Genomic DNA, 23,468 nt, shown 5'->3' on the forward strand with positions numbered 1-23,468 from the left:
GCTTAATTCTTGTAAACATACTAAAATATGCAATTTGGTGTCTGTCTGTCTGTCTGACAGCTTTTTGACCGTGATACATTCAGTCTTTACTGATCCAATCTCAACCAAACTTGACAGAAGGACTAAGGGTCACACGACAGAGATTGTAGCGACTTAATTTGCCCCCCACCTCAATGGGGTGTTCTGTCTTCGGTGAAGTCCATGTTAAGATGTACTGTATATTCGTGTTAAGATAGCTAATAATGGCATTTTTCCAAGGCCGCTTCTAATAACAAAATCAACAAGAAAAAGAGCAATCAGTGATTGCAGACCCTCACCATGACTTGTTTTGTGTGTTGTTTGTGTTGTATTTGTGTACTGGTGTGTTACATAATTAATAATAGACATAACTTGAACTGCTACTTTATAACTGCTGGCAGTGATGGCCGGGCACCAAGATGTCCTGCTTTGATGTAACCCTGCTTTGATTGGACCAGCTGACCCTGGCCCATGATGTTTATTATTATTCAATTGAATTCAGAATGGGATTAAAATTAATTCAATTAAAATCAAATGGAAGACCAAATAGGTACAGTCCCACATTGGAGTCATTAGAAGAAACTCAAACAAGCAAAAAGCAAAGATGGAGTCATCAGGAGGAACCTGGATATGATTCTGGTTTCAGCTGCTACTCCTCTACCTCTACCCTCAAAACTATCCAGGCACAGCCAAGTAAGCCTTATTTTAAATAAATCTAGAATATAAGACCCATCACTTCGCTGACAGAAATACCAATCTTTGTTGTGATGGCTAATCAATGGGGCAAGAAAAAAAAAAGGATTCCTGGGAGTGCGGGTATAATCAACGTTGCAAGTTGGCATTTGCAGTTTCGCCACATGTGCCCATGTATGCATAAAAATAAAAATAATTTTTTTTTTGTCACAAACCTTCCTGGGAGTTCCCTGAATCCAACGTAGTTCGATTTATTGAAATGCGTTAATCCATTCTCAAGTTATAACATGGCACACAAACAAACAAACAAACAGACAGACACGGCTCCTTTTATAATATATACTGTATTTCAAAAAAACTCAGATTCGAAAAATTAAATAATTGTGGCTGCTAGACCATGTATCCGATCAGGTTGAAATTTAAAACGTATATTCCCCATCACTACTCGATCATTACTCTGAAGTTTCACATCGATCGATGAAGCGGTTCAAGAGAAAGATTTATTTTTAAGATTTATGTTCAATCTAAAATGGCTGCCAGACTATGCGTCATCATTTATTCATGAATACCCAAGTATCGCCAAGGCTTGGGGATAATTTGTGTGAAGTTTCCCCTCGATCTGTCCAGCCATTCTGGAGAAGAGGATTTTTATCGGTTTTAGGGTAAATCCAATATGGCTGCCAAACCATGTGACTTATGATGTCATATGTGTGAACGTTTTGGTCCTCATGGAAAGTCAGTCATACAAGTAAAGTTTCGCCTCAATTTGTTCAGCCATTTCAGAGATTTTTGAAGTTAACAAAAAAAAAATGTGGTTTCCGAATCACGTAACTGATAACGTCATCAATTTTTTTTTCTTTTTCTGTGGGCCAATTTATCCCGAGATGACCCTCAAAATTTTTCATACTGATCGGATGTAGCATTCTACATATGCAATTATGACATCATAACGAAGGCACCTATGATGTCATTTATAAAATCACACTTATTCCTCATGAGGAGTACTTGCCATGTGCCAAGTTTTAGTTTTTTTTTCCATGGAGTGGTTTCAAACAAAAAGAGGTCCAAATTTTTGCATTTTTCCAACATGGCTGCTGCACCATGTAACCTATAATGTCATAATTATCATTAAAAAATTCTACATGAGTAGTCGTCCCGATGGTGAAAACTTCGTGTCAATGGAATAAGCAAGCGGTTGCAGAGAAAATGAATTTAAAAGGGAATAAACCCTTTTTTGTTCTCACCATTTTTTGTTCACACCATTATCCTATAATAAAAACGTCGGCGGAATGATGAAATAAGGGCAATCTTCCTGGGTGCTCACCTGGTAGAATAATGATACTGAGGTCAACGTGAGATGGAATCAGCAAAATGTACCAATGAACCGATTTAAGAGCAAATACTTATTTTGGTGTATTCCCCACCTCCCATAAATCCCCTTTGACCCAGATTTTTAGAATGGCATGAATAAACTTTGGTACATCATGGGTGATGATTGTGGTGAAGTTTCATTGAAATTTGTGTGTAGTTTCTGAGAAGAATACAAATGTATATTTGGGGGGGGGGCCCACCCCCCTCCCTCTCCCCCATAGACCCCCTTGGGCCCCAATTTTTTTTTGTTGTTATATATCGTGAACAAACTTTAGTACATCACGGGTAATGAAGGTGGTGGTCAGTTTCATCAGAATTGTGTGTGTAGTTTCTGAGAAGAATACAAATGTATATTTGGGGGGCAACCCCCTCCCCGTACACCCCATTGACCCTGTTTTTTAATGTCATGAACAATCTTTGGTACATCATGGGTGATGAAGGTCGTAGTCAAGTTTCATCAGAATTGTGTGTGTAATTTCTGATAATGGTGTGAACAAACTTTGGTACATCAGGGGTGATGAAGGTTGTGGTCAAGGTTAATCGGACTTGTAGGTGTAATTTTAGAGAAGAATGGAAATATATATTTTAGGGAGCAACCCCACCCCCCTATTTACATCCATTTAGACCCCAATTTTAGCTCACCTGGAACGTAGTTCCAGGGAGCTTACGGGACAATGTGTCGTCCGTCCGTCCATCCATTCGTGCACAAATACTTGCAACTTCTTCTCTAAAACTACACATACGGTTTTGATGAAACTTTACAACAATTTTCATCACTGTGTATGTACTAAAGTTTGTTCATGGCATGAAAAAAGTTGGCCCCTAAGGGGGTCCACATGGGTTGCCCCTCAAAATAGGTATTTGCTTTCTTCTCAGAAACTACTCACACATTTCTGATGAAACTTGACCACAATCTTTATCACCCATGATGTACCAAAGATTGTTAATGGCATTAAAAAACATCAGTGTCTGAGGGGTCCACAGAGGGAAGTTACAGGGGGTTGTCCCCCCCCCCTCTTAAAGAGGTATTTACTTTCTTCTCAGAAATGACACACACACAATTCTGATGAAACTTCACTACAATCCTCATCACTGATAATGTACCAAAGTTTGTTCATGACATGAGAAAAAAATCAAGGTCTAATGGGGTGTAAGGGGGGGGGGGGGTTGCACAAAAACATTAAAAAAATGCACAAAAAAAGCAAAAAAACACATTAAAAACACAAAAACATAGGTATTTCCTCTCTTCCTCGTTACATATTTGTCGGTCATCCATGCCTACCAGTGGTTTCCTGGTAATCTTATCCAGCCACTAACAAGTGAGTGCCCTGGGGTATTGCCCCTATGCTTCTACTGTTGCTCCCAAACTTTGGTACATCATGGGTGAAGAAGGTTGTGGTCAAGTTTCATCGTAATTGCATGTATGGTTTCTGAGAAGAAAGCAAATACATATTTCGGGGGGCAACCCCTGTAGACCCTCTTAGGGCCCAGTTTTTTTTTAATGCCATGAACGAACTTTGGTACATACAGGGTCACGAAGGTTGTGGTATAATTTCATCAAAATCATACGTGTAGTTTTAGAGAAGGAGTTGCAAGTATTTGTGGACAGATGGACAGATGGGCAAACGGACTGATGGATGGACAACGCGCCATCCCATAAGCTCCCCAGAACAACATTCCAGGTGAGCTAAAAATAGGACCAGTGGACCTGTAGCTTATCTGGGGTCTGGCCTAATGTTAGATCCCAAATTTGGTAGCATTCTACCTGGTGGGTCTGGAGAAGATTTTTGAAAGAATTTATGCGATTTTTTCCCAAAAATGTATGGTCAACCATTTTGACACACTTCCGGTCACGGGATCGGAATAACCTCAACAATTTAACATCAGAGACTCTGTCCTAATGTTGCAATCCAAATTTGGTAGGATTCTGACTGGTGGGTCTGGAGAAGAAGATTTTTGAAGGAATTTACATGACCACCATTTTTGACACACTTCCGGTCATGTGATTGGCATGACCTCCGCAATTTAACATCAGGAACCTGTCCTAATCTTGCAACACAAATTTGGTGGCATTCTGGCAGGTGAGACTGCAGAAGAATATTTTTGAAGGAATTTACTAAGTCCGCTATTTAGACTTACTTAAAGTCATGTGACCGGAACAAGCTTTGCAATCCCTGTTATCAGTCAGAAGCGGAACGTTGCAACCAAATTTCAGCCGGATCGGCCAAGTCAAAATCAAAAAAGGCAGAGCCCTGGCCGGAGAAGTCAAAATAGGAGATGGATGGACAGACGGTCGGACAGTGCATGATAACAATATCTTATCTGGAGTTGCAAAAAACAACAAAAATTATACGTTACCCAGCCTGAAAGGCTTGGCACCCTAAATAGAGAGAGAAAAAAAGAATTTTAATGTACAGTTGTAAAATTCTCATCTTGTCCTATATAATTGTTCTGATCGTCGATAGATTAAGGTCGAACGAAGAGCTAATTTGGGAGGAAGTTTCACCTTTGTCAGATCGTTTTATAATATCCAGTTTCATTTCCAATGTTAAGGTTCTGCATTTTTTTTTGTTGCAGGAACATCACTGCAACGTTTATCAGCCATGAGTAGGGTTCATCGTCACGGTAAAATATGTGGCACTATGAATGCAGCTGCAAGCAGTACAGTACTGTGGAGTACATGCAATACTGTAGCCCATGTGATGCTCAGACTCTTTTGCAGAAGAGTCATGCGCTCCACTCCACTAATGAGTTTTTCTCCACTGACGATCGGTTCGTAATGAGCGAACGTTCATATCTTGGACATGAAAAAAACAATTTATCATATAATACAGTAATCATAAAAATAAAATCATAAACGTGTGTGTGTGTGTGTGTTTTTTTTATTTTTTATGTCTGGCTTCCTTCTTGGGACTGCAGTGCAATAATTGGTCTTCGTTTTGATTATGCGAGTTGGTTTGTAAGTCCTGGTGTTTAGAAGTCTTGCATTCGTAAGTTTGAGACTCCCTGTACAAATTCACAAGTCGACAACACAGGCACCTAAATCACTCTGGGAAACAATGTAAGGAAGATAGATAGACAGAGAAGAGAGAGAGGAAAGTATGAGGAGTATTGTAGGGCCTCTTTCTCACTGGACATAAGCCGGTGGACATACACATTGGTCCCAACAAAGGGGGGGGGGGGTAAAGGAAGAAAAGAAGAGTAGGTGGTGTGATGCAACATGTGGGGGGAGAGTTTTAGGTGGTGACTGCATTGTGGCTTCGAGTAAATAGCATGAGGTGCCAGTCAGTGTGTTCTTGAAAGAGAAGTTGGCACAGTTGATGCTCGTGCTTCTGAAGTTAACAAAAGAGATTTAGGGAAAGTAAGAGACAGATAGCATGAGTCAGTGTGTATGGCCAATGCGTTCAGGAATTCTCTGCTGGCCTGGCTCATTGCCTGCACGGAACCTCTCTCCTCATGCTCCGTCCCCAGCCCTCCACTGCGCTTTAGTTATCAGCTCGTTCTTGTCCCACCAGTCTGTGCACCGAGATCTCCAGACACATCAGCCCCATTCTGCACTCCAGTGTGAGTTTTTGATAGGCCTTGGAGTGGTGCGCCCAGGTTCTGTAGCATGGCTGCTGACCAAAATGTGGCATTGGGCATTGACATTATTGCCACTGGGGTTTGGCCAGGTGCAGATGTACTGTGGCTGGTCAGCAGGAGGCTTTCCCCCTCCCCCCAGGGCAGGTCCGTGATGTGTTGTGATGCTTCTCTGATAGTATAGGTTGCTGGCTTTGTAATGTGGTGTTTGAAGCTGTTGGTTCTGCAATGTTGTATGAAGCATGTTGCAAAGCATGTATAGATGCTCTGCAGAGGTGTATAGAAAATAGAGAGAGAATTAGACAGAGAAGAGAAGAGTCACAATGGGACTTCATTCAAAAACAAGCAACGTATATTGTCTTTCCACTGATATGAAGTGAGTGCGAACTGCTTGAGTGAAGTGACTTTCCACATCGAGAGTTGTGAATTATCGTATAGCTGCATTGCTGTATGTAACGTTCATACTCATTTAATCTGGGTATTCTTAGGAAAGTCATTAATGGTTACATTTAATTGAAATTATTGTCTTAACATCGACATTAGGGATTAATAAAGATTTCTTATAACGTTACCCCTCTGTCTCCTGTCGTATGTTGATATCAACTTTTAACCTTAAAACACCACGAAGGGCACATCAGTGGCTTTATTTATTTTGTGGCATGATGCCCTCTGGATTACCGGTGAATTCACGACTATGATTTGAATGTGCGACTGTTCTTGAATGCTGTCTTCCCAGAGAAGTGGATCGATAGTTGTGGACCATTTGGTTGGCCACCTAATTCGCATGACCTGTCGCCATTGGACTACATTTTATGGGGTTATGTAAAACTGTTCTTTACTCATGAGACTACATTGTTTCGATGAACTTTGGCTGATGATCACAAATGTAATTCATGAAATTACTCATTCAGCAACTGGATAAGGTTTTCAACATGTTGGAGAATTGGGTTGAATAATTATGTATTATGAAAAATGGTGATTGAAATGAGAGCGAGAGATGAACCTTCAGAGTTTAGGCTTTATTCCATTTGATTGGAGCCGCTTCTGTGGGCACACCGGGGAATACAGGTTCAGCTAGGAGTACATAAGCAGTAACGTATACATGTGCAGTTAATCATTGCAGACAATCCGCGTAAGCACGGAGTTCGATATAATCTCCATTCTCACCAGTCAATGAGCACCTTCAGTTAACGAGCATCAAGTGAACAGCCGATGTCAATAGCAATGCCCCGGGGACAATCACTCGTGCCGCAGAGACCTCCCCTTATACGCGAGACGCACAACATGTGATCCCGCGTCATGTCCCTCAATTCACGACAATTCACCACATTCTCCCCACCTTTAAAATGTAACTAGGGGCCCATCTTACACACCATGATTGCTTTAGCACTATAGGAGTATACATTTCAAGCAACGCGGACTAATAGATCTACAGAAGCATACATGCCAAGCAGTGATTATTTTGAGTTGTAGGAGCATGGAAATGAGCATCGATATATGATATAATGGGCATATAGGAGCATGAGCAGCGAGAATGCCGATAATCCCCTTTACAGATTGAGTCGTCGAGGGGCCTTATTCGTCGACCTCTCCGGGAGTAAACGGCAGTTTCACTTGAGGGAGACTCCCGATCCTCTTGGTGAGCCTCGACTTGTGCCGGGGATGACTCCTCGATCGCTCTCGGGTGGAACGCGGCAGCCCCGTCGCCTGGCGGAGTTCCTGGGGGAAATGTCAGAAGGAGGAGTGCCAGAAGGTGGTGTACCGGCGGGAGGAGTACCTGAGGGAGCCAGATGGCGAACCGACACAGTGGTCTCCCTGCCATCCGGGAGCCTGACATGAGCATACTCTGGATTAGTGTCAATGAGTTCGACCCCCTCCACCAGCGGTTCATACTTGCTTTGTCGTACCGGGCGTTTCATGAACACTGTACCGGGGTGGGTCAGCCAGTTGGGCACCGTTTGACCGTCAACATAACGTCGTTGGTGAGTAAACATACGTTCGTGAGGAGTGGCATTTGTGGACGTGCAGAGCAAAGAGCGTATGGAATTCAGAGCGTCGGGAAGAGTAACCTCCCATCGCTCGGGGCCCAGTCCTCTCGATTTCAGCGCCAGAGTTACGGCTTTCCAAATAACTCCATTATACCGTTCCACCTGCCCGTTTCCCTGTGGGTTGTAACCCGTCGTTCGACTAGTTGCTATGCCGAGCTCTAGTAGGAATTGTTTTAGCCCGGCCAACATGAAACACGGCCCTCTGTCTGAATGTATGTACGAAGGTCTCCCAAACATAGCGAAGAGGTCAGAGAGACATTTTACGACAGTGCCCGAGGTCATATCCGAGCACGGAAACGCGAAAGGGAACCTTGAATATTCATCAACAACGGTGAATATGTATCTGTTGTCTGTTTCGGTCGGCAGGGGCCCTTTGAAGTCGATGTTTAGTCTCTCGAAGGGGGAAGTGGCCTTGATCAGTCTGCCAGATGCCGCGCCATAGAATCTGGGTTTTAGTTCAGCACAAACAGGGCATGAAGCATTCATTTGTTTAATATCTTCAACAGAATAGGGAAGATTTTGTCTGCGTACGAAATGTGCCATCCTGGTTACCCCTGGGTGGCACAGAGACACATGGAGGTCTTGCAAAGCCTGACTGATTGTTGCCGAACTGTAGACCCGGGAGAAGGTATCTGCAGCAGGGTTTTCCTTCCCGGGCCGGTAAACAATGTCGTACCTGTAGCAGGCTAGGTCTATCCGCCATCTCATAATTTTTTCATTCTTAATTTTCCCGTTATTTTTCCCATCAAACATGAATGCCATGGATCGTTGGTCCGTAACGAGCGTGAAGTGGTTTCCCAGTAAATAATGTCTCCATTTCCGCAGCGCTTCAACGATGGCGTACGCTTCCTTCTCTATCGCTGAGTGTCTCTGCTCGCTTCTAGAGAGAGTTCTCGAGAAGAACGCGACCGGCCGCCCAGACTGATTAAGTGTAGCAGCTATGGCGTGATTTGAAGCGTCGGTCTCCACCACGAAGGGCACCGAGCTGTCGATCGATAAAACCACGGACTTACTGATATCATCCCTGAGATTGTGGAAAGCTCTTACAACAGCGGCATCTGGTGGAAAGTTTTTGCAATGCACTAGGGGATGTATTTTCTCGGAGTATTGCGAAATCCATCTCGCATAGTAAGCGAACATCCCGATCACCCGGCGCATTGTTTGCAAGTCCTGAGGTGGTGGAAGCTCACGGAGCGGGCGCAATCGCTCAGGATCAGGCTTAATTGTGCCGTCGGCTATTGTGTAGCCGAGAAGGTCAATTGACCTTGCCGAGAATACGCATTTCTCGTAGTTGAGAGTCAGATTATATTTTCTAGCAATGCTCAAGAATCTGTCCAGATTCCTATCATGTTCCCTCTGATCCCTACCGCACACTGTGACATTATCCACGTAAACAAAAGTGTCTTTGAGGTTTTCATCTGAGATGATGTCGTCCATAACCCGTTGGAAGCAAGCTACTCCATTCGTGACACCGAATGGTATCCTTCTGAACTGGTAGAGGCGCCGCCCTGCCTGGAATGCAGTGTAAGGTTTGTCTTCCTCTCGGATGGGAATTTGATGATAGGCGCTTCGCAAGTCGATGGTACTGAATACCTTATAATTGGCCACGCGTTCGACCATCTCATCTATGCGCGGCAGGGGGTAGGCGTCGAGTTGGGTGAAGCGATTGACCGTTTGGGAATAATCGACAACCATTCGTTTCTTATGGTTCTGACTGCTGGTTACTAACACCTGTGCGCGCCATGGCGAATCGCTCGGTTCTATAATTCCCTCCTCCAGTAATCGCTTGGTTTCCGAAGTGATGAAATTCATGTCAGCAGTGGTATATCGCCGCGATTTGATCGCTATCGGTTTGCAGACCGGCGACAAGTTAGCGAACAGCTGGGGGACGTCACCTCCGCGGTGGTCAACGCATTTAAAATTAGACGAGGCTTGCTTCCTCCAAAGGGTATTTCGACGCTCGTGTGCTGCTTGAGGACATTATGACCCAGAATTACGTCTGCGCACAAATCACGAAGCACCAGTACCTTTACATCCCGATGCGTGTACCCTTTTACGTCCAATTCAACATTGCAGTACCCTCGTACGCGGGATTGTAGTGAGGTGGCGGCCATGCATACCGTATTGTCAGTCGGGTGGATTACCCATTTCCTGCCCTTCACTAGCGAGCTGTTGACGAAACTTTCAGAGCTACCGGTATCAATCAGTGCCTCAGCCATATGCCCGTTAATTCGTACGTTGATGATAGCCTTGGATAGATTCCCCGGGGAGGCTGCAGTCAATTTATTTTGTGAGTAGAGAGCCGCAGAAGTGGGTTTATTTCTCCTTAGAGTAGATTTACATACCCTGGCATAATGCCCTTTCTTGTCGCAATTCATGCATGTGGCATCTCTGGCGGGACATTTTTGACGAGGATGCCTTTTGTACCCACAAAAGAAGCATTTACCAACCGGAGCAGTTGCTGAGGAGTTTGACGAGGTCTGGGTATCCGGCTCCTCGGGTGTTTCTCCATCCCCTATGTCTGGCTGTGTCTGTGCCAGTGGGGTTCCTTGGGTTCCCATCGTAGCAGCGTTCATGAGCAGCATCGGTGTCCCAAATGACTCAGATTGCTGCTGAGCCGTATCCATCGCTCGAGCCTGATCGACTACCTTGTCAAGAATGGGTTGCGCTTTCTCTAGTAAGCGTTGCCGTATGTGGGCTGATCTGAGTCCTTGGATGAATGCCTCCCGTGTGGCTTCCTTTCGGTGTTCCTCGGCGCTTACCGCCCGGAGGCTGCCGTCTTTTCCCAGCTGATTCAGAGCTTGCAGGAACTGATCGATTGTCTCCCCGGCTGCTTGCTTGCGTGTGTTGAGAAGATGTCGTATGTATACCTCGTTCTTGGGCTTCACGTAGAGCGCTTGCAGCACCTCGATCGCTGCTTCGTAAGTGTCGCACCCCGAGAAGAGCCTGTACACGCTGGGCGAGACATGATTCACGAGAGCGGCAAATTTGTCAGCTCCCTCCGCGATGATGGTCAGATAGTGTGAGAAGGAACAGAACCAATGTGACCATTTCATTTCTGCGTCAGTCGCGTTCGGGTCTGCGTCGAACCTCTCTGGTTTGTAGATCTTGTCCATCTTTGGTTGAGAGAGCCGAGAAAATCAAATGGAATAAATTGAAATGAGAGCGAGAGATGAACCTTCAGAGTTTAGGCTTTATTCCATTTGATTGGAGCCGCTTCTGTGGGCACACCGGGGAATACAGGTTCAGCTAGGAGTACATAAGCAGTAACGTATACATGTGCAGTTAATCATTGCAGACAATCCGCGTAAGCACGGAGTTCGATATAATCTCCATTCTCACCAGTCAATGAGCACCTTCAGTTAACGAGCATCAAGTGAACAGCCGATGTCAATAGCAATGCCCCGGGGACAATCACTCGTGCCGCAGAGACCTCCCCTTATACGCGAGATGCACAACATGTGATCCCGCGTCATGTCCCTCAATTCACGACAATTCACCACAGTGATTATGTTGAAGCCTAAATATTTGAACTGTATTGAGTGAAAACTTTGTGAATTGTGCTTTCACATGCCATTTATAGTTTGTTTCTATCACGTGTACTTCAAAATTTACAAACGATCAAGAGTCCTGATCACAATCATGACTACCAATGTAACAGTTGACCGTAGGTGCATACGAGCTCAAATCTTTCACCCAGACGGTCACCAATTTAGCGACGGGTCATCCTCAGAGGCCTAGGTATCCGCCGGGAAAGCCGATCAGATTTTTACTTCGGTTTTTTACGCATAATAACTCCAACGAGATCTGTCGCCTTCAGCCGATTCACCTATCTAAAGGATGAGGGATGAACAATAACCCAGGGTGAATCTCAACATTTTAAACCTCAGAAGGGCTTTTCATGCCAATTTATAATCACCTTGTTCTGATCCATGCCATTAATTACTGTTTCCAATTCGAACTGCTCACATAGCTGACATACCAGTGAGAAGAACAGGATTTATTTCAGAATGAAGAGGAAAGAACAAAAAGCAACGCATTGCCAAATTAACTCTATAGTAATTTCCTCAGCGCCCACAATAAATATTAGGGCCCAATCACTCTCACGCACACTAAAAACAGGAATAGATCACGAGACAAAAACAACCTTCTCCCCACGCGATGTTTGCACAGGGTGGCGAGGAGTTGGTAGCAGTGACCTCGGCAGGAAGGGGATGGCAGGCAGGGTTGCTTCCAGGCTCATGGTTTCATGCCAGCGCGACGCCTGCTTTTTAATCACCCAATCCTCGGACTGTCTTCCTCACCATTTGCTACCGACCACTTTCTCGCATGCAGCCCTCTCCATTGCCCTGCTCATGCTTTGCTCCTTCCAAGACTCACTGGGTTCCAGGGGACTCAACCCAACTGTCACTTTCACCCTTGAACTCTGAACTAAACTCTTCGTTTCCCTCCACCCCTCAGCCTTTATTGCCTCTCGACCGTGCATAAAGATGAGAGCTACCCCATGATTGACAGTCTCATGGACCCACTCGAGCCGCTTGAAACCATAGAAGTCGCTGGAAGCTACAAGTAGCTGAGCAGCGAGCCAATTAGCATAAAGCTAGCTATGCACTGTCACCAGGTAATAAAGGCAGAGGGGTGGGGGAAAACAAAGAGGACATTTGTACTTTCTGTCTGAGGACACTTATGCTTTGGCATGCAGTATATTTGAAAGAATTTAACAGATTTTTTCTTCTTTTTTTTCTCTCTTATGCAGCCACCACAGCGCATTCTCCATATGCTGTTGAAGTTCCTGTCACCAATGTGCCATCACATCATCCAGCCCATGTCCAACAACCCATTATTAACTTGAGCTCTCATCCTGCTGCCCTGCAATATATCCCTTTAAATTGGCAGCCTGGTCTTCCAATTATTTATGTGGTGACTCCAACATATGCACGTTTGGTACAAAAGGCGGAACTGACACGTTTGGGGCAAACACTGTTACTTATCCCAAACTTGCACTGGGTGCTTGTGGAAGATGCGGCACAACGCACCTCACTTGTTACCACATTGCTTGCGTCACTCGGCCTCAAAAATACGCACCTGAATGCCTCCACACCAGTTGCATACCGCCCAAAGGTCAGTTTAAATGAAAATATTGAGTTAAAATGCAAAATAAATTATAATCAGGAGTTTGCAAAACATGTCTGCCAACCCTTCGACCTTCCTTGCTTAAAGGGAAATTTAACACTACTTTCAAAATCAACATTACTCTAAATTGGATCTTTATCCGATCTCTCACTTTACATCCTTGTATGGAATATATAACTCACAATCAAGCTGCAAATGAACCTTCAGCTATTTCCCTGCTGATTTTCGTGGAGGCAGCCATGTCGAGCTTTCCTGAGCTTTGGTTGTGAAATATATGTGACATTAAAGCTTATTATTGAAAATTGGACTTGTTGGACTTATTGAAAATATGAAAATAAATCTCTTTGACATGATACAGTACGATTCCTCTTTTCCTAACATGCAGAATGATGCTTCTCGGAATCGTTTCCCACGTGGGACATTTCAACGGAATGCGGCATTACGCTGGCTGCGAAATCTTCCGAACCATCACAGTCAAAACAGCCACAACAATAGTCCCGTTACACAACCAGAGCTACGTGATGTGGTTTACTTTGCAGATGATGACAACACGTACAGTGTGCAACTCTTTCAAGAGGTAATACTACATATACATATATATATATATATGTATATATATATATATATATATATATATATATATATATATATATATATATATATATACATACACACACACACACACACACACACACACACACACACACACACACGTCAGAAAAGAACATTTAAAAAATCGAAAAAATATGTCGGGATGGCATGTCAAAAAACCAACCCAACAAGGTAGGAAGAGATGACAAGGAAGGTGTTGCACTGTTGCACCAGACAACATTCCTTTTATCCATTGCCAGGGTTTTACAGTAGGAATGACAACACCATACGACATAACAATCCTTTTTCTGATTGCCACCACGACATCTTTTGACATTTTTATCATCTTGGTAACTGTGTGGCAATGGCAACAATTGCATAAATGTCTATTTGAGAGGGAGTTGTGTATTTATAGTGTGGATTTGTGCAATTGAGTATTTTATTTGTTGTGGGATTGAAATGGAAAAATGTCAAAATATGTTGTGATGGCAATCTGTAAAAAGCCACATCTACCTTGACACCATGGCAATGCGTAAAGGATTGTTGTGTCATATTGTGGTGTCATTCCTTCCTTCCGACCTAGTTTGGTTGTTTTTTTGGAATTCCATCTCGACATGGTCTTTCAATTTTTTTCATGTCTATTTTTTTACTTGTTTCGTTTTTGTGGGGGGAGAATTGTGGATGGTTGTGTAAATGCGGCCTCATCTAGAATATTGCATAGAGAAGATCCAGGTCCGAGTGGAGGAAGTAAAGAAACAGCAAGGAGTAAATAAAGCTGGGCTAGATAATATGTGCCTGAGAGTCAAGCTTTGTAGGCAAGGTATATAGCAGAGAGATACAGGAGGTAAGGGCCCTGTCACACCTTGACGTTTTAGCCAGCGTATGGCAAGGTCTCAAACTGTATGTAAAACGCTGGTGTACGCTGAACTATTGATGTTTTTTTAAGTTTTGGGCATATAATAACGTGTTGGACGTATGCATAACGTATTAGTAACGTACACAGAACGTTTCAATCACAAATAGATAACTTATACCAACGAATGCTGAGCGTGTTGTCGGTGTTCATAACCTATGCCCAACGATAGTCTAACTTATGCATAGCGCGGCAGCGTATCGCCGACAATCATGTGGCGTAGGCTATTAATAGGCTGCGGCTCGACGATTCAAATCAATACCGCACTAGACATCGAAGTGTGAAGCCGCTGTCACACCTTGACATTTTAGCCAGCGTATGCTGACGTATGAAAAATTTGCCGAACCAAGCTGGCACACGTTGAATACGTTATGGGTAAGTTTTGTATACGTTAAGAGCACGATGGCATACGTCGTAGTACGCTGGCATATGTCGTCATACGCCGAGTACGTCGATAAATTTTCAGCATGTTGAAAATTTCTCGACGGACTCGGCGTATGACACACGTTCCGCATACACTGGCCATAAGTTGTAGGCACGTTACGCAATCGTTGACACACGTCGACACACGTTTATACTTGTACATTACTCATAAGTCGAAACACGTCAAGGTAATGGTTAGCGTCAGTATTCCAGACTCCATAGTTTTTTGGGGGGTTTTTTTTTTTCTTCGGTATGACGGTGATGTTGACACTTCTATTTCTAGTGCAGTTATGATTTAAATCGTTGAGCGGCAGCCTATTAATTATATTATATTATAACCGCACTAGAAATCGAAGTGTTAACATCACCGTCATACCGAAGAAGAAAAAAAAAACAACCAGGGAGTCTGGAACACTGACGCTAACCATTACATTGATGTGTTTCGACTTATGAATAACGTACAAGTAACGTGTGTCGACATGTGTCAACAGTCGCGTAACGTGCCTACAACACATTACTCATAGGTTAGAAATAAGTTTGGGGTACGCTAAACATTACCTCGATGTGTTTCGACTTATGAGTAACTTACAAGTAACGTGTGTCAACAGTCGCGTAACATGCCTACAACTTATGGCCAGCATTATGCGGAACGTGTGAGTCATACGCTGGCATACGTCGAAAAATTTCAAGCATGGAAAATTTGTCTAACACTTTGGCATACTACAACATATGCCAGTGTACAAAGACGTATGCCAGCATACTACTATTTATATTTACACATACAGTAAATATCTATATTTAAATGTAGAATGTTATATATGTATGTATGTATATATGTATGTGTGTATATATATAGTTGTGGGCCGGGGTTCGGTGGCGATAACCGACCGCTAGGTGGAGCAGTAGGGCCGTCTCCCACCGAACACCCGGAATTAAAAGGTTGTCACCCCGGATAACTCCAGAGTCGACGGGCCACTTAAAGGACCGTGATCGCCAATTCTCTGATGGCGTGGGTAGGGTCAATAGCCAAATTTCAATATACCTAACTACCCACGTCATCAAATTACCAGGGAAATCACACCCTCGGCCGACTCAGTCCGAACCGAGTCGCAGGTACCGACTCGGATCCGGCGTAACCGAGTGGAGTTACCAGAGCCGCGCCGGTCCCAATGACAACTTACGGCACCAACAGCCTCTATATTTCTCAATACGCACCGTGCTGGGTCAATGGGAGAAAGCACAGAAAACGAGCTGGTACATTTAACGTGGGGGTTTATTTATAAACAATAATTGGGGAGGGGAGCACACAAAGAGCAGAGTTATCCGAATAAAAGAAATGCAAGCAATGTACAGTGAGCAAAAAGCACTTAACAGTTCTACTTAAAAGACTGACGCCACACACACACACACACACACACACACACACACACACACACACACACACACACACACACACACACACACACACACACACACACACACACACAAAGAAATGGTGGCCGCAGCCTTTACTTGGCCCTGCAGCTCGAGAGCGAAAGGCGTGCTGAGGGCAGGGGCCTATTCTTGCACCTGTCCGCCTCGTGCGGTCTGGTCGAGCTTGTCCGGTGGCGGAACTCGAACCCACCGCCAACAACACAACACCAAGCACCAGGGACCAGGAATGACGCAACGGACGCCAGCCAGCACGGGAACGGACTAGACGAGCACCCGCGGGTAGACGAGAACGCCAGCAAGCAAGACGAGGATGCTTCTCTTTCTTCTCTCTTTCCTGACGGCTCCCACCTACTCTTATCCTTCCCTTCCCCCACGGGTCGAGGAAACCACTCTGAGGGACTTGCCTTCGGATTGGATGGGCGAACATCCCATCTGGCTGGGCGGGGCCGCCCCTGAGGTGGTCAGCCTCCTGATTGGACGAGGCGTCTGGGGGGGGGGGGTGTCGAGGCGTCTCGGAGGCCCGCTTTCGGAGGTCCGTAGTAGCCTTCGGCACGCTGGCCTCCCATTGGCTGGGCCGTGCTTGCGATGCTCGCCCTTCGCTCATTGGCTGGAGGAAACGTTCCATGCCCTTTCTCGGGGCGAAGCCTCAATCTGAGGTGATGGAGGCTCCGCCCACGCCTTCAGCCAAAAACACGTGGGCAATGGCGACCGGGTTGAGTGAGGAATGGTGCCGTTGTTGTTGTTGTTGTTGTTGTTGTAGATGTATAAAACCTGACTATAAAATAACTCACAGCGCACACACGAAATTCCCATTAGACATGGGGGATGGATTCTAACTATAAACACATACTTATCGAAATAACTGAACTAGGGGACTCTGGCTGTTTGTGTGCAAAAGATTTCCAAATCCATAACAATATATATATATATATATATATATATATATATATATATATATATATATATATATATATATATATATATATATATATATATATTGTTGTGGTTACCAGATTCGCAAACCACCATTCAGGTCCCTTAGGTGAGGTATCTCGGTAAGTGCATGTGTAGTTAGGCCCAAACCCGTTGTCTAGTGGGAATACATGTCATTTATGCGAGCTGCGACTCTTCAGGATAGCCGTTTTTCTTTTACTATCTTTATTTTGGACCAACCGCCATGATCACAACCACAACATCAACCACCAACCACAACGCCGCTTCACCACAACCGCCATGACCTTTACCGTCACAACTCGCCACCATCGCATCACCGTCATCTCGCGCCACTCATGGGCACCGATGCTGGACTCGTGTCGGGCGCACGTTGAACAGCGTGTACAAAATCACGGATTTTCTGCTTCAAAAACGGATCAAAAACGACACACGCCCACTTTTTGCCGTCCAATCGGTGAGCGAGGGGCGGGTGGCCCCGCCCCAGGGCGATCGATATATGCAAATTTGTGGATCAAAAAGCCTTCACGCCCACTTTTTCTCGGGCCAATGGGGAGCGAGGTGAAAGGTCAAAGGGAGGGGGTCAAAGGCGAAGTTACGGGGGGATAAAAGGACGGTGTTCGTCAGTCAGAAAGAGTCGGTCGGAGAGTCAAGAAGAGGAGAGTCGGAAGCAAAGGGTCAAGACTTCGCGGGCGGTGGAGCTGCTCGTCGTGTGCGTTAGAGTCGGAACGAGAGAGTCAGCAGAACGAGAACGAAGAGTCGAACGAGAGAGAGTCGCAAACGAGAACGAAAGAAGACTGGAGCCCGAAGCCTGCAGTGGCTGGAGGAGCTGTGGAAAGGCGGCGACACCAGACGAGGGGGTGCTCGCGTCGTGCAGGAAGCTGCACCCGAGGGAGGCCGACAGCGCGACCTGGCCGAGGTGGAGACGCTCGTCGCACATAATAAAGATCCTCCTGTTTCCCCCCCGCGCTGAGATAGTGCGACCAAGGGGGCCCCGTTCCCACCCCCTGCCAGGCACTGTCCACGAGGCCCGCGGAGAGAGGCGCCATCGCCGCTCCGCGTCTCATCACCAGACGGGTAGGCCCGACCCGGTCTCGGCCTCAGGCCTGCCCCATCCTTGGGGGTATTTCTTTTCCTTGGTTTTGGGTATGTGTTGTCGGCGCCGTCTGTGAAGTAGAATTGTATAAGTGTTGCCGTGTGCTCGGTAGTCGGTATTAGCTCTGCACTGTGTTTTCACTTTTATGTTTGCTTTTTGTGTAAATGGAATTGTGTTTTCTTTTTTGTGTGCATTTGGTGGAATTGTATTTGTGTGCTTCCCGTGTGCCGAGAATAAATGTGCTTTATTGTTGAACTGTTCTCCCGCTTCGCTACGTCTTTTCCTCCATTGAATCCCCATCTTGCTTCACGTAAAGGGTTGGTAGTGGGCTGAATACGCCCGATAATTAATCGAACCGTCGAGGTCGACGATAACACCGCTCGGTTATTCTGATAGTACGGAACGGGTCGCTTAAGTGGCCCGTGTCCGAAGTCGACCTGCGGCGAGGTGCGATCGCCCGGTCTACCCTCCGCGTGGGTACTTAGGTAGTTCGAATTTGGCGAGCAACCCTATCCCACGCGGGGGCTGATTGGCTCGATCGCGGTGAGACCGAAAGGTCCACCCGTGACTGGTTCCCGGCGTTAGTCCGAGAGGGTCACGACTGGATTGTCCGTCCGGTGGGCGACGTGCCGCGATTCGAGTTACGTGGCCGGCGCACGCCGGCGGCCGCGAAGACCGCAACAATATATATATATATATATATATATATATATATATATATATATATATATATATATATATATATATATATATACATAAACATGGTGGTGAACAGCTGTTTTGAAGACCTGGAGGGAGGAGTGGGATTGAAGAGAGTGTGAGAGTTTGTTCTTGAGGTGGGAAAAAAAGAGGGATGAAAGAGTGAAGGTGAGCAGTGATTCTTGATTTTGGCAGTTTCACCAGAAGGGGGGTTTTGGCAGACCTTGAATGCACTGAGGAAATATAGAGCAGATGGATGATAGACAGAGCAGTGGGGGGGGGGGGGGCAAGGCCAGAGAGGAGACAGTATAAGACAGAAAGACCACCACCTGCCTCTGGTGAGAGAGTGAGAGACCCAAAGACTCAGCTTCATCATGGGAGATACCAATGATCCTGAAAGCCTTGATTTCCACAGCGTGAAGTTGAGCTTGGTGTGAGGCAGGAGCACCACCCCAGAGGGGGGAACAGTACGCCATCAGACTGCGGATGAAATCTTTGTAAGTGGCTAAAAGCTCAGATGTGCCAAGGAAGGACTTTTCATGGCGTAGTATGCCCAGTTGGCGACAGGCTTTGGAGGCCACCTTGGAGATGTTGCTTTCCCAGGAAAGATGGTGGCAGATAATGAGACCCAAAAGCTTGAATTAAAAGGACTTCTTCAAGGGGATTGTTGAGAAAGCAGATGGGGATTGGGGGGGGGGGTGGTTCCAGACGGTCCTTTTGGAGAGATATGGTGAGGGTGTGAGATCTGTCAGGATTGAAAGACATATTCCAAGTGTTTGACCAGCTTGTGATTTTATCCAGGTCTGCAGAGAGTGAAGAGGCAGTTGTCTGCCGATCAGAGGGATGAGAGATGGTGTGGCAGAGGTTGGAGTCATCAGCAAAGAGATAGAGGATTTTTCAGGAAATCTGAGAGATCAATGATGAAAACCAGGAAAAGCACAGGACCAAGAACACTATCTTGAGGAACTATATCCTGGACGGAAATAGATGAGAGTATTCTATGAAGAGCCACGCATTGACTGTGACAGGACAGGAAGTACGACAGGAGGATATCTCAAATATTTGTCGATGGATTCGAACGAAATTTGGTGGAGAGGTTGGGTGTGTGACAAGGACGAAATTATTAGATTTCGGTGCAGATCCGGTTACTATACTTTTTAAAGTGATTTTTCACTATTGAGAGATAGGGCCAAAAACGACATATATATATATATATATATATATATATATATATATATATATATATATATATATATATATATATATATATATATATATATATATATATATATATATATATATATATATATATATATATATATATATATATATATATATATATATATATATATATATATATGTATACAGTAAGTCCTCGCTAACCGGAAGTTCGCATATCGTAGTTTCGATTATTCGTAATTTAGTTTTAATGACTAATTTTTCAATTATCGCAAACATTTTATGCCTATCGTAATGTCATTGCAAAGAAAATAGCAAAAAAAAGTTTCAATCTGCCTGCAAAAAACAACAATCACACAGGATGCGCATAAACACACTTTCACTTTACTGCGCATGTACTGTATGCTGTACTGTACGTATTCTCTTCACGCTCGCCTGCATACCTTCCAGTATGAATCCCAAGCGACCCGCGAGTCTTTTGCCGAGCACACCTCGTTTCAAGAGACAACGAAAGGCTGTCACATTGAAGGTGAAATTGGATATAATTAAAAGACATGAACGAGGTGAAGGGACAACGGAAATCGGCCGCGCGCAGCAATCGCTGCATCGACTGTACATTCGATCGTCCAAAGTTCGGCAAAGATAAAGAAAATATCACAGATTGCGAGCAGTTCGAGTGCAACGACACTAACGAGAATGAGAGATGGTGCCATGCACAACACGGAGCGTTTATTATGTGTGTGGATAGTAGATCAAACTAAACGTCACAAGCCTTTATCTCTTGCTGTGATACAAGAAAAAGCGCGTAGTTTGTGGAACGATTTAAAGAAGAAACAGTAAGCTGAAGGAAAGGGTGAAGGCGCAGAGACCTTCACAGCGAGCCGAGGCTGGTTCATGAGGTTTTGTCATCGCGCCAACCTCCACAACCTGAAGTGTAGCGGTGAGGCAGCAAGTGCGGACCATGCTGCCGCATCAGAGTTTCCAGCAAAGTTGAAGAAGATGATTGAGGAGGGGGGTTACTCACCGAAGCAAGTCTACAATATTGACGAAACCGGATTGTTTTGGAAAAGAATGCCGTCCCGTACATACATCGCACGAGAAGAAAAGACTGCTCCAGGGTTTAAAGCAGCAAAGGACAGGCTGACCTTATTACTCGGTGGAAATGCAGAAGGGGATGTAAAACTCAAGCCGCTTCTTGTTTACGTTTCTGAAAACCCACGAGCGCTAAAGGGTTGCCTCAAGCCACAACTTCCCGTAATATGGCGGTCAAATACAAAGGCTTGGATGACTGGGGCATTGACCCACGATTACGTGATCAATTACTTCTCCAATCATGTTGAGAAGTATCTCCAAGGAGAACAACATTGACAACAAATCTTTTCTGCTTGTAGACAATGCTCCTGCCCATCCTCAGCAAATGGAAGACTGGTGTGAAAACGTGCAGGTCGTATTTTTTACCATCAAATACTACCTCACTTTTACAGCCTATGGATCAGGGAGTTATTGCTGCTTTTAAAGCCTATTATGTTAAACATACCATGCTGCAGCTTATCAAAAAAACTGATAAGGACAAGCTATCAATTAAGGAGTTTTGGCGAACATACAACATAAAAATGGCTTTGGAAAACATTAAGGATTCATGGGCGGAGGTGAGTGCCTCCACAATGAACGCTGTGTGGAAGAAAGTGTGGCCTGAGTGTGTCCACAATTTCACGGGGTTTGCTGATGTTCCGTTGATTACAAGTCAAATTGTAGACCTGGCGCAGGAGGCTGGTTTTGAAGATGTTGACGAAGAGGACGTGGATGACTTGCTGGAGTCTCATGCAGAACCCTTAAGCAATGAAGATCTTATGGAGTTGGAACAGCAGTGGGCTCTTGAGGAAGAAGAAGATGCTGTGACACCTTCATCCGAGCATCTCACCATGAAAAACCTCAGCCAAATCCTCAGCTCGTTTGAAAATGCCATAGAATTTGTTATCGAGCAAGATCCAAATCTAAAAAGGAGCACTGATTTTAGCTGTGTTGTTAATGATGCCCTTTGTTGCTACAAGGAACTTTATGCAGCAAAGAAAAAGAAAGCCATCCAGCCCACTCTCCATGCATTTTTCAAGCCAAAAGATGCAGCACCAACTCCATCCACCATCCAGAATGCTCCTTCAACCAGCTGTCAAGAGACCGTTCCCACTGGTGAAGAAAGTGACAGCACAGTGTCAAGTGAAGAGGGGGACAATTCTGCCACTCCGCAAGTGTGACTTGTCCACCGCAATCAACTCCATTCCTCCAGCCTCGGGGTAAGTCTCCACGACTCGAGGAGTGTGTTTTGTTTATTTGTGTTTAAGTCCAAAAAATTTCGAGCCAAAAACACATCCCCCCTTTAACACATTAGTTTATATGGGAAAATATGTTTTGTTTAACACAGTTTCGCTTATCTTAAGATTTCCAGGAACGCAACCCTTGCGAAAAGCGAGGACTTACTGTATATATATATATATATATATGTATATATATATATATATATATATATATATATATATATATATATATTTATATGTATATATATATATATATATATATATATTTATGTATATTTATATGTATATATATATATATATATATATTTATGTATATTTATATGTATATATATATATATATATATATTTATGTATATTTATATGTGTATATATATATATATATATGTATATTTATATGTATATATATATATATATATGTATATGTACATGTGTATATATATATATATATATATATATATATATATGTATATATATTTATGTATATTTATATGTATATATATATATTTATGTATATATATATATATATATATATATGTATATGTACATGTGTATATATATATATATATATATCTCACATTCCATGGTGTCTTTTGCACGATATTTCAAAAAGTTATGGACTGCTTCGGACATAACTTGGTGGACAAGTTGGGTGTATGACGAGGATGAATCAATTCGATTTTGGTGAAGATCTAAATCTGGATCTGGATATGAGAATTTTAATATTTTTAAAGTGATTCTTCATTGAAGAAATAAGACCAAAAACGATATATAGCATGATATCTCAAATGGTTGTGGACGGATTTGGACGAAACTTGCTGGATGAGTTGGGTAGGTGACAAGAACAAGCCAATTCGATTTTGGAGGTCCAGATCCAGATCCGACCTATCAGTGGGATACAAAACATAAACTGTTCAGCATGGTGGAGGTTTGCACTCTACCAAGTACCGTTCTAGTGTTGAGTATGCTGTGAGATTGAAAGTCCATTGTCTCAGTGCGTTTTATGTTGTACTCGTATTAGTGTATCATAA

General features: G+C 44.1%; 1 protein-coding gene across 3 annotated transcripts in view; it reads left to right on the forward strand.

Annotated features, from left to right (window-relative positions):
• B3GAT1 (beta-1,3-glucuronyltransferase 1) overlaps positions 1-23,468 on the forward strand; it is a 54,424-nt gene that overhangs the window by 19,213 nt on the left and 11,743 nt on the right. For 2 of the 3 annotated variants that reach the window (XM_085873912.1, XM_085873911.1), the window contains exons 3-4: positions 12,466-12,830; positions 13,228-13,419. In XM_085873912.1, coding sequence (XP_085730038.1) covers positions 12,466-12,830; positions 13,228-13,419 — 557 coding nt within the window. Of the gene's footprint in view, positions 1-12,465; positions 12,831-13,227; positions 13,420-20,351; positions 22,420-23,468 lie in introns of those variants that run through there. The other variant, XM_085873913.1, reaches the window with a different exon arrangement.

Source organism: Eptatretus burgeri, chromosome 3 (assembly GCF_056783735.1).
Source record: "Eptatretus burgeri isolate ZD-2024b chromosome 3, Ebu_testis_v1, whole genome shotgun sequence".
Lineage (NCBI taxonomy): Eukaryota > Metazoa > Chordata > Myxini > Myxiniformes > Myxinidae > Eptatretus > Eptatretus burgeri.